Here is an 11,241-nt window from a genome sequence, read left to right as displayed (position 1 = left end):
TCAGTCGCATCACTGTCACCATACGCCAGTTCTCGCTTTTTTGACCGTTTACCTTAAGGGAATCAAGTCACTACATACATACATATAGGTATGTTACAAAGCATATGTATATTTTTTTAATATTGAATCCTTTAAAAAAAAAAAAAAGATATATTTTGCGTCTATAATTTAAGTAAGATATTAGCAATTCTCAGTTCAATGATTGATGTAAAATGATTGCGTTATTTTGGCTGTGCACTAGAATTAGGTGTTACTTTACCATTTTCGATTTGTGTCGTTCGCCAGTAACGAACATGCTGTCTTTTGGAAAAGGCGACTACAGTTACAAGACAGAGGAACACTGGCACTGTTCGTCCGTTTTCTCTCTTAATTGTATAGTTGCTCATGCTGTGATTGGCTGGCGCTGTCCCTTTCCTCCTCAGGCTTGCATGTGTTTCGAACAGGTACTACTTCCCAGGCAGCATTTTTGGGAATCAGATAATCTAAGGGGGCTACTTAATACAAGTATGGTAGAGTTCAAGGAAGAAACGTTACCGTTAAGACTGAATTTTCTCAGAGCGGATGAGGCTCTCTAAGGTACCAGTAACTACTGCAGTAATCCTCAGCAAGCCTCTTCTGCACAGTAACTGCAGAGAGGATTACTCTAAGAAGACGATATATCACTTTAAAAGTAGGCAAGTTAAAGAAGAAAGGTTCATTGCAAGAGTAGGGCAATTAGGGAGGCTTACTTCAAGAGTAGGTGAGGTACAGAAGAAAGGATCACCGTAAAAGGGAAGTTAGTTTAGAAAGAACTAATAGAACTGAACCTTACTTTCTGCTCAGAGTTACTGCGTGTTTTGGGAAGTTACGGCCTGGGTTGCTGACTTCGGAACAAGTGAAAGTTACGGCGTCTTCTCAAAATCCCTTTGGAGCAGATCACTCAGTCTCTCCGTGCCCAAACAATATGAATCTTACATTGTGTAATGTAACTGTAAAGCGCTGCAATACCTTTGTGTCGAATTCACGCTATATAAAAATGTACTACTCAAGATGGTTCAGGGTGAGTGGGTGAAGGCATCACTGCCAAGTAAAGATTCCTGAATTAGACTCATGTGACTACAGTAAATAGGGTGGGTTTCTCAGGTTAGTGATTTCTGGGCCGGGGTCCAGAATAATTGATAGCAGTGCATTCTAGAGGTATATCTTGAGGTCATTTTTAATGGCAGAAATTGTGTTATTCTCTGAGTCCTAATCCCAACAATCCATGCTAAAGATGGGACATTAAAAACATTACTGCAAGAGATTCTTAATATACCAGATAACAAATCGACCATATTCCTAAACACAGTGAGATCTGACTTAGATATGAATTCAGACACGTTAATATCAAACAATGTGTTTTATTCATCATATAAACAAATTATGAGAAAACCGGTTGGAGCAACATCAAGAGAAGCTGATCTAGAATCCCTGCTCCCACACAAACAGTACAAATCGATATTATTATATGAAACTCCACTCGTAACAATTTTACTTGAAAGAATCATTGAGTCGGGCATGTAGGAGAAATGTTATGCTTGTCAGGTTCCTGCCGCTCCCATGCAATGACCTTCAAAGAATTTGAGAAAAAGGTCCACCACCGTTCTAAAATGTAGATTTTGTAATTACAAAAAATAATCCTTTGTGCACCTACTTTTATGCTGGCCAGAATTTGGGACTGCTCGTCACACCCTGCTGAATTCCATGTTTGTACTGAAGGAACAGTTCCATGCATGAAGGCTTTATTACTCTGTTTTAACGCAGCTGCTGTTACGATTTTGGCTCGATATGGGATTCGTTTTTTAAATTATATTAAAAAGATTTAAAACTTGGAACTAATCTAAACAAGCTAATCCTGTCACCAGGTTTTATTGATTATCTTACATTAGAGCATTGGAATGTTGGGAGCTCCATTAAAAACAGTGGAGTGCTCCAAGCTTCAAATGGCCGGTAGAATCCCAGAGCTCCAACATTCCAATGTTATTGTTCACAGATGTTGCTTGAACAAAGGCCTCATGGATCCTGAGGTGATTTCAGCACTCTTGGGCTCAATGAGGCATTTGCTTTATTTATTAGAACATTCTGCCCTCTAGTGATGGATGGTCTAATAGTCTCATAGCCCTTCATAGCTGGGCTAGATCCGCATTAAAGACTCGTTCCCTTGACTTTGGCTCTGGCCTTTAACACTGGAGTGGGCTTTCAATGGCCGGTATTGCCCACTACGAAGGGCTATAAGGGCATAATATGTAACACTGGGAGATCACTTAGTTTATAAAGCTTTATCACCCAAGAGTCAGTCGGACGGGTTTTAACAATTATACATTAGTTGATTTTAAGACTATCACAATAGGAACCGCAATATCTGTACTTTAAAAATGTGAAATGAATTGTTTGCGGAGCACTTGGTATTTTGTATGAGTTTTAATAATATAGTGTTCATTTGTAAAGATTTTAATTAATCATATACAATAAAATAATAATTCCTAAGACAGATGCTGTAAACCCTATATGATTGAGTACCTAGATCTGAGCACAGGAGGCCATCTGCAATAAAGATGTACACCAGATTGAATTGGGCTCCTTTGTTGTCTAATTTATTGATTACATTCTAGGTATTTTGGTTGGTAATGCCTTATTTTTTGTTTGCATATATAGTTATAACCTCTCCATGTTTTTGTGTAGATCCTTAGTCTTCTGTGGGCAAGCTCAGATATACTTTGACAGCACACCGCTGTAACTCTTTGCACATATGTGTGATTTGCCGAACTTGGAAACTGTGAGCTTTCAAGACCAGCCAGCTACTGATCTCCATGGGTTGCATTTAATAATTGTTATTGTAATTTGTGTAGCATGCGTCTACCACTAGACTGCTCTCTAAATGCTTTTTGTTACTTTTTATTACCTTGAGTGAATTGTTTGCAGTCCGGAGTCTGTTTATGTGTTTGGGACTCTGTGTGATTGAAGAGTCATTTTGTTATGAAGTGTTTGTTGAAAGGGAGGTTCTTAGGAGTGATTAGAGTGATGTACATGTAAGACAAATATTGTGCTCACATACACATGAGGTGACTGCATTACACTGGTATACATTTATGGTAATGGTGTTCATTTTTCCAAAGCCTCATATATCATAACCCCCTCAAGGATGAAGAGGAAAGAAACAGGCTTGTAAAGGGAAAATGATTAATTAATGCAAGTGTTTCTGCTGTTGGATTAGGTGGTGTGGTGGAAACCATAAAACTGTTTATCAGATTGTGTAAATTCTGCTCTTCACGTCATCCTCCTGTAGTGAATATTATCTGTTTGAGATAAATTAGGATGAGACAAGGTGTTAAGCCTCCGATTTGACTATAATTTAACTTTATCATAAGTGTGGATAGGTAGGTGCATGGAGGTAGGCACACTGAAGAAGTGAGTGTTTACTGAGGAGAGAAAATGTCAAGACCCGGATGAGAAATTAAGAAGGCAAATCTGATGTGTGAGGATCTATGTGATGGTCAAGAAGCTTGGACATATCAGGAAAGTAAAAACGGAGTGCTGATATTTATATCTTGTATCATTTTGAAAGCCATATGAGCACTATGACCACTCAATAAGGTGAGGCACATTATTTGACTGGATCAATGTACAGTTAGTTCAGAAAGCGAAAATCATGAATTTACAGACTCCAACCTTCCTCAAGTTCACGCTGTAATGAAGACTGACAATTAGAGACAATTGACACACAATGGATGATCTATTTCCCACTTAATACATTTTTGGTGCTCTATAAAGAATAAGGGTAGTTTATGATGTTTTAAAAATAAAATTTACAGAATACTTATTCTGATAAACCATTTCTGCTAAAATGTTTAATCAGAATGTTCATTATGAATAATTTTTACACATGGATGGCAACCAATTTATAAAATCTTTTCTTAATATCTCCGTCTATATGCTTTTTTTTAAAGATGTGAATTCCAGTACATTTGAAAATGACATCTCTCTGTTGGTTATTCTACAATATTTTGATAAATACGTTTCCTCTTCACCCTAATTCCGCTCTTCGCACGTACTGTCACTAAATTGCTGTACTGGGGAATTACTCCCTCTTTTTTCCAGTGCCTTTACACTTCCACTTTCCTCTCCTCTCCCTTCCGTTCTACCTCCCACACCCATCTGTACTCTGATTCTTGTCTTTCATCATTTTTTTAATCTACTTTCTTTTCTCTCTTATCTACGTCTCCTTTTCCCACTTTCATGTACAGTTTACCCTTTTGACCCTGATTCCTCTTTATTAACTCTTTCCCCCATTCGCCTTCGCACCTGTTCTGTCTCCTTACCTTTTGATTTCTGCTTTAAAGTTAAAAACATTTCCTTAACCAGGATTTGCTTTGTGTTAATCCTTTTCCTCCTTGAAGAAGTGTTTGTTAGTAAATGAATTCATAGCTACATCTTTTAATGTGTTTTGGTCTATTTTTTCAACCAGACTTTATTTCCATTTACGTATTTCCAATAAATTGTTTTTTGAGTATTTGGGCTATCAGGAACTTGTTCCAGTTAATTGTTGTTTCTAGGAATTTCACACCATAGAAGATGGTAGTCCATAAGAGAAATATTGCAATCACAATAGCGTGCTGTATATTAACTGAATCCTAAATATGAGAACTGGTGATGGGAGAAAGCCTAGTTGGAAACCAGAGAAACCCCGGTTCATTTAGTGGCTGTCAATTAGTACCCAAGCACTGTTCAAATTACTTGGAAATACATGTCACACCATTCAAGCAGAACAACATAGTTGCCTGAGAGATAAGCATGGTAACAGTGCACAGACATAATATTGTGCCTTTCAACACATAAGCCCTAGATGGTGTTTTAGAGCCCTTCAGAAGCAGGGAAAGGAACAGTTTGGTATTTTCTGGGAGAACATACCACAGTCCACTGCTTGAGCCACAGCTTTTGATTTAACAGCATTACTGTCTTTTTCAACTGCCTTATTGGTATTTACACTATTGTCTGTAAACACTGTGTTGGAAATAATTATTTGAAGCCCAATGAATTGCTTGTATTCTGACAAGACAGTTAACTGGAGAGCTACATTTTAAACCTAGACATCCTCCGCGCAAAGTCCACTGACCTAAACACTACAGAAAACATCATTCTGTGATCCCGCCTACTGAGCATTTCATGTCAATTCTAACTTTGCATTTGTCTATTTCTTAACAGTGAGATGTTATGGACGCATATGTTGATGCCCTTTATCAGAAGTGGGACCACAGGGACTGAGTATGCAGGTGTAATAAAACCCTCTAAAGATGGAGGAGAGGAGATCTGGATTTGATGTGTTGGAGCCTTTTCGTATAACACAGGTAAACCATAATTCCACGTGGTCGGAGGATGTCAACATGTCAGTTCAAGTTTTGCTGAACATATCTGAATCACTGGGCTGTATGTTCCTTGTACCATATGCCAGTGAAGCGTTCAAAATGCAGTTTTTGGATAAGGTTGTGTGAAAGTCAGACCATATGTTGAAAACTTTGTTTTGGGGATTTATAATTTGTTAAATAAAGGAAATCAGGATAAGATGGTGTAAGACATTGGATTATCATTTGGTTGAGTGCCTGCCCACCTCAAGGAACAATCGCAACTGTTGTCATGGCAAATCTTCAAAGTCACTAAATTAACCTTAAGTCTCCCCCCACATTGCACCCCCCCAGTAGCAATGACAAAGGGCAGAGAGGCTTAACTTAGGGCAATTCGTAAAGTATTTATGTAGTACCAAAACAGTAACAGTTTCAAAATGTAAGTCATAAAACCCCCAAACCGAATAAGAAGAATAGAGTAGAATTTTTTAAGAAAAACAATTTCACCAAGTTGTCAAAAAGCCAATAAGAGCAACCGATTTTTAAAGCTTTAAGTAAGAATAGCACATAAAAGCACACTTTGCTGATGATAGCAGTTGGAGCATGAGTCGGATACACCACCATGTTCATCATCATCAAATATTTTACCTTTTGACTTTAGTCCTTTAAGTCCCAATCCACCACAAGAGTACACCTCCAAAGCCCTACGGGAGGCACTTGGAGACTGACATGGTGCAGGCAGAGGCCAAAAACGGGATCAAGTTTAGCTCCAGTTGCCATTGGTCAGCTGGGCAGTTGCAAGTAAGGCCTCTTGTAGTTTCTTGTGTCCCTCTATCTTGAACAGGAGGTCAGCTTTATGACATTTGAAGGCCCAGGTTACAAGAGGGAGTAGGTCTGGTCGTTCAGGACTCCTTTCAGGTCATAGACAGTAGGTCCATTTCTTCCTCAGGTTCAGATAGTTTTCTGAAGTGGGTGTCTGGAGATGTCACATTTATGCCTGGCACGAGTAGTGAGTGTAATGACTCCAGAACACCCCTAACCAATGGGGTAAAAGTTCCTGGGACCGACCCTATCCACTTTGGGCATTTTCAATATGGCACCCTAGGCTCTGAGGGCTCGGGGTGAGGAGGGGCGTGTATGAGGAGAGTACTATGGTAAGTTTAGTCTCCCCGTACACCTAACATCAAAATCTGGTTTGAGGCAGCCACCGTATCTCTGATAAACCCAGAGACAGAAGTCTGGTATACCAAAAGTGGGGGTTCCCAGCAACCAGTCAGGAGATACACAAGAATAGTTTGGCATCCAGTTTCCCTTCCTTTCAAGTGGGCCCCAGGTGATATAAGTGAAGCCCAGAGACCGAAGCCTTGTGGGACAAAGCAGGACCTTTAGCAACAAGATTGGGGATATACAAGATGTATCTTGGTATCCTGTCCTCTGTCTTTCAGGTGCAACTCAGTGTGTTATATGTAAACCAAGCAGACCTGTCAAGCAAGCTTTGACTCTCAAGCAGAATTTTACACTGTACTTTTAAAATGAGTAATAGTAACTTTGTCATTACAACACTTAGAAAAAGCAGAACTGTAGAATAAAGGACTATAAAAATTGAAATAAGGTATTATAAATTTACATGTAAATGTCGTAAAGCACTGCACCAAAACAAATACACTACACAGTGCTGAAAATAAACACTGAATGATAAAACCGTGCCGATCCACAATGCAGCCATCCACCACCTTTTTGGTTTTTGTGTTTAAAAAAAAACAAAACATAAAACAGGAATGTGTTATAAAAAACAAACAAAAATAAGGACCCTCACATTTTGAGAGAAAGTTCCCAGGGTGTCAGGTTCGCTGTTCTTTTTTCATCTTTGAGGCCACCAATCTTTTCCTGATGATCCTGAGCAGAAAAAGGTGAATCTGTGCAGCAAACTCTAAATGAGACCTATTATTTTTAAATGTTGGCTCCTCATTTCGCTAAATTATGTGCTCTTGGGCAATACCCTTTTGAACTTATTTTTTGTCCCCATTTTTTTGTCCATGAATGGGCGTAAATTAACCTAAAAAAAAATATACAAACTTGGAATTGAATGCCTTCGAGGGAGCATGGGTAATCAAAGAATGTCAGAGAATCACAGCTGAATTGATCTGCCTTAGGGAAAAGCCAGGGATCATAGCTATGTGCCGTAGGAACACAAGTGACCAATTAGAATACTAATGTAAGGCATAGTGCAACAATGTTATCATTCTGTGATAGGTCTACAAAAAGATTTTCAAAACTGAGGAAGTCACAAGCAAATCCCCAAATCTGGCGTTGAACTCGTGGTGGAGGGGCTCTGTATTTTGAAATATTTTATAGGATTAAAAGCACCTGCTGGATGGTTTTTGGGCGCCCAGCAATATTCAGGCAATAATAAAAATGTCAAGAGAGCTCTGGTGATTAATGTACTTGCTGGAGAGAGATGGAGATTTGTTTAGTCAATGTTTGAACTCACCATAGAGTAGCAAAGAGGGGTAATGTGCCTGCTGCAAAACATGTGCATCAAACAGATCACACACTTGTATGTTATGTAGGTAGCTCAGTGGGTTATTGCTTTTGTTACAGAGATCCTTTTATTACTTACAGTTCCTAATTTGAAATCCTAATGTAGCGCTTTGAGTAATGAACTGGCAACATAGAGCTGCAGGCAAGACATACATTAGAAACATATGTTTTTCCCCTGTCTTTCATTGTCACTAAGGTTGCTAAAAAGGTTGTTTTTTGCAGAAGTAAATCCTTATTAGTAAAGTCAATCCCAAACACTGTGTTGCATTTTAAATCTTGAGTTAGTACTTCTCCTGATCATGCACTGTTAAAATATAATGCCTACCTGAATGATGACATATGACTCCTACACTTTGCAGCCCTCACTGTATTATGCAACATTTCCTATATATTTATTTACACATGTATGAGTCATTGTCTCTGTATATGTGTGTGGTGTAAAGTGCTCTGACACCCTACATTGGAATGAGTAGTGCTATATAAGAAATTAAACAAATGTGAGAAAAGGGTTTGGAGAGATGAGGGGCACCTTTAGAGGTTAGTAATGAGGAAGCCTGTGTAGGAGGTCGTCAATGGGGGCATCATCAAAGATTGTCACACTGCATGACCAGAGCTAAAGGAGGCCTTGCTCTCAATACCCACCCTCCCACCATACAGCTCTGGCTTACCAACCCACTAGGGTTGCCATCTAACCGTTCTTTTATCCTTGTGGTGTATATTTTTAAGTCTAGGCCAGTAAAAATAATGGGAACAGGAGTGAAATACAGTATTTTTCTTTTCTGAAACATACTGTGATGGAAGGTCCACAAAGGAATGTGTAAAAAGGAGACTTTATTTTCTGAGTGGGATACTGCACATCAACACTGCCTCTGTTTCTTCCCAGCTGCCTCTTCACAATAACTATCAAGCTGAGAGCACCACCAGGCAACCGTACAACATTCTGAATTCCAACACTTCTCCCTTTCCGAAATTCCATCCTTTTTTGCAATCACCCACTACACACACACACACACCCCTTTTTATATATATATATATATATATATATATATATATATATATATATATATATATATATGTGTGTGTGTGTGTATATATATATATATATATATATATGTGTGTGCAAAAGAACATTTACTAAATTTGTAAGCATAATAACATGCAAAAACTCATGACAAAGAAAACACAAAACAACAAAAGAAAATGATCAACAAAACTATTGTTGGACTTTTTTGCTTATGCAGGGTCATCCCTAATCTTTTTGCCTCCTGCCTCCTATTGTTTCTGACCTGTTGCTGTTGGCTTTTGAACTCTGAGTACTTTACCACTGCTAACCAGTGCTAAAGTGCATATGTTCTATGTGTAAATTGTAATGTTGATTGGTTTATTCATGATTGGCATATTTGATTTACTAGTAAGTCCCTAGTAAGGTGCACTAGAGGTGCCAGGGCCTATAAATCAAATGCTCCTAGTTGTGCCACCCACATAAGTAGCTCTATAATCATGTCTCAGACCTGCCACTGCAGTGTCTGTGTGTGCAGTTTTAACTGTAAATTCGACTTGGCAAGTGTACACACCTGCCAGGCCTAAACTTTCCCTTTTCTTACATGTAAAGCACCCCTAAGGTAGGCCCTAGGTATCACCAAGGGCAGGGTGCAGTGTATGGTTAAGGTAGGACATATGTGTTTTATATGTCCTGACAGTGAAATATTGCTAAATTCGTTTTTCACTGTTGCAAGGCCTGTCCCTCTCATAGGTTAACATGGGGGCTACCTTTAAATCTGATTAAAGTGTAGATTCCCTTTGGGAGCGGATGGACATGTGGAGTTTGGGGTCTCTGAGCTCACAATTTAAAAATACATCTTTAAGTAAAGTTGATTTTAAGATTGTGCGTTTGAAAATGCCACTTTTAGAAAGTGAGCATTTTCTTGCATATACCATTTCTGTGACTCTGCCTGTTTGTGGATTCCCTGTCTGGTTCAGTTTGACAGTTGCGCTGGTTGCACCTCACACTAGACAGTGACACAGAAGGAGCTGGGGTGTAGTCTGCATTTCCTCATGAGCCATCTGTGCTAGGAGGGAGAGAAGGAGTAGTCACTTACACCTGAAAGGTCTGTGCCTGTCCTCACACAATGCAGTCTCCGACCCCCTGGTGAGTGTCTGGGGCCTGGCCTGGCCAAGGCAGGATTTTGCATTCAAAAGAGACTTTACTTTGAAGTAGGCCTACTTCAAAGGAGAAATTGGGTATAAGAAGGGCACCCAAAACCACAGACTTTAGAACACTTCTGGGAACAAGAGGAACCTCTGCCTTGAAGTAGGCCTACTTCAAAGGAGAAATTGGGTATAAGAAGGGCACCCAAAACCACGGACTTCAGAACACTTCTGGAAACAAGAGGAACCTCTGTCTGGAGAAGAGCTGAAGAGCTGAGGAGAAGTGCTGCCCTGCCTGTGACTGTGCTTTGTGGAGCTATCCTGCAGTTGCTGCTTCCGCCAGAGTAACAGGGCAAAGACTGGACTTTGTGTGCCTTCTATCTTGTGAAGGAGTCTCCAAGGGCTTGATTTAGAGCTTGCCTCCTTTTGTTTGAAGTCTCAGGGACAGCAAAGACTTCTCTCTGCCAGCACCTGGAGTCTCTGGAGAGACTCCTGTTCTGACAAGTGGTGCCCTATCCAGTCCCTGGGCCCTTGAAAAGGAAAGCTGGTGGAAATCCAAGGAAATCCACTTCAGATGACTTCGGACTGACTCCGTGATCTTCGCTGGAATGCAATGACCTTCGCAGGCCCAATGCCGCTGCAGCCCTGCTGAAATCTGCGACTCCGTGGAAGTTGCTGCACCACGTCGTGACCGATGCCGCTCGAAGTGCGTGGATTCAACGTTTCGCACAGACGCCGCGATCCCCGACTTCGCGCATCGACTTGTTTTCACTCTTCACCAAAGGTACTGTACTTCGGGGTCTACGCAACTCCGTGTCCGGCGCCTATGGTGTCGGCTTGTTGGGAATGACTCCGTCATGACGCCGTGTTAACACCTCATCGAAGCATTTTGTGTTTCTAAGTGCTATTTTTGAGTTGAATCTTTAAAAATTCATAACTTGACTTGTGTATGTCGGATGCTTGTTGTTTTGGTCTTGTTTTGTTTAGATAAATATTTCCTATTTTTCTAAACTGGTGTTGTCATTTTGTAGTGTTTTCATTAAGGTACTGTGTGTGTTGGTACAAATACTTTACACCAGGCACTCTGAAGTTAAGCCTACTGCTCTGCCAAGCTACCAAGGGGGTAAGCAGGGGTGAGCTGAGGGTGATTCTCTTGTACCCTGATTAGAGTGAGGGTCCTTGCTTGAACAGGGGG

General features: G+C 40.1%; 1 protein-coding gene across 2 annotated transcripts in view; it reads left to right on the top strand.

The window, feature by feature from the left end:
• Nucleotides 1-390: 390 nt before the first annotated feature.
• ALKBH6 (alkB homolog 6) overlaps nucleotides 391-11,241 on the top strand; it is a 52,617-nt gene continuing 41,766 nt past the window's right edge. The window contains exons 1-2 of one of the 2 annotated variants that reach the window (XM_069206971.1): nucleotides 391-443; nucleotides 5,221-5,363. In XM_069206971.1, the coding sequence (XP_069063072.1) occupies nucleotides 5,310-5,363 (54 nt within the window). In that variant the 5' untranslated portion in view covers nucleotides 391-443; nucleotides 5,221-5,309. The other variant, XM_069206972.1, reaches the window with a different exon arrangement.

The sequence above is a fragment of the Pleurodeles waltl genome, chromosome 9 (genome assembly GCF_031143425.1).
Source record: "Pleurodeles waltl isolate 20211129_DDA chromosome 9, aPleWal1.hap1.20221129, whole genome shotgun sequence".
NCBI classification, from domain to species: domain Eukaryota; kingdom Metazoa; phylum Chordata; class Amphibia; order Caudata; family Salamandridae; genus Pleurodeles; species Pleurodeles waltl.
The sequence above is the reverse complement of the archived record's forward strand: the minus strand, read 5'-3'. Positions and strand labels throughout refer to the sequence as shown.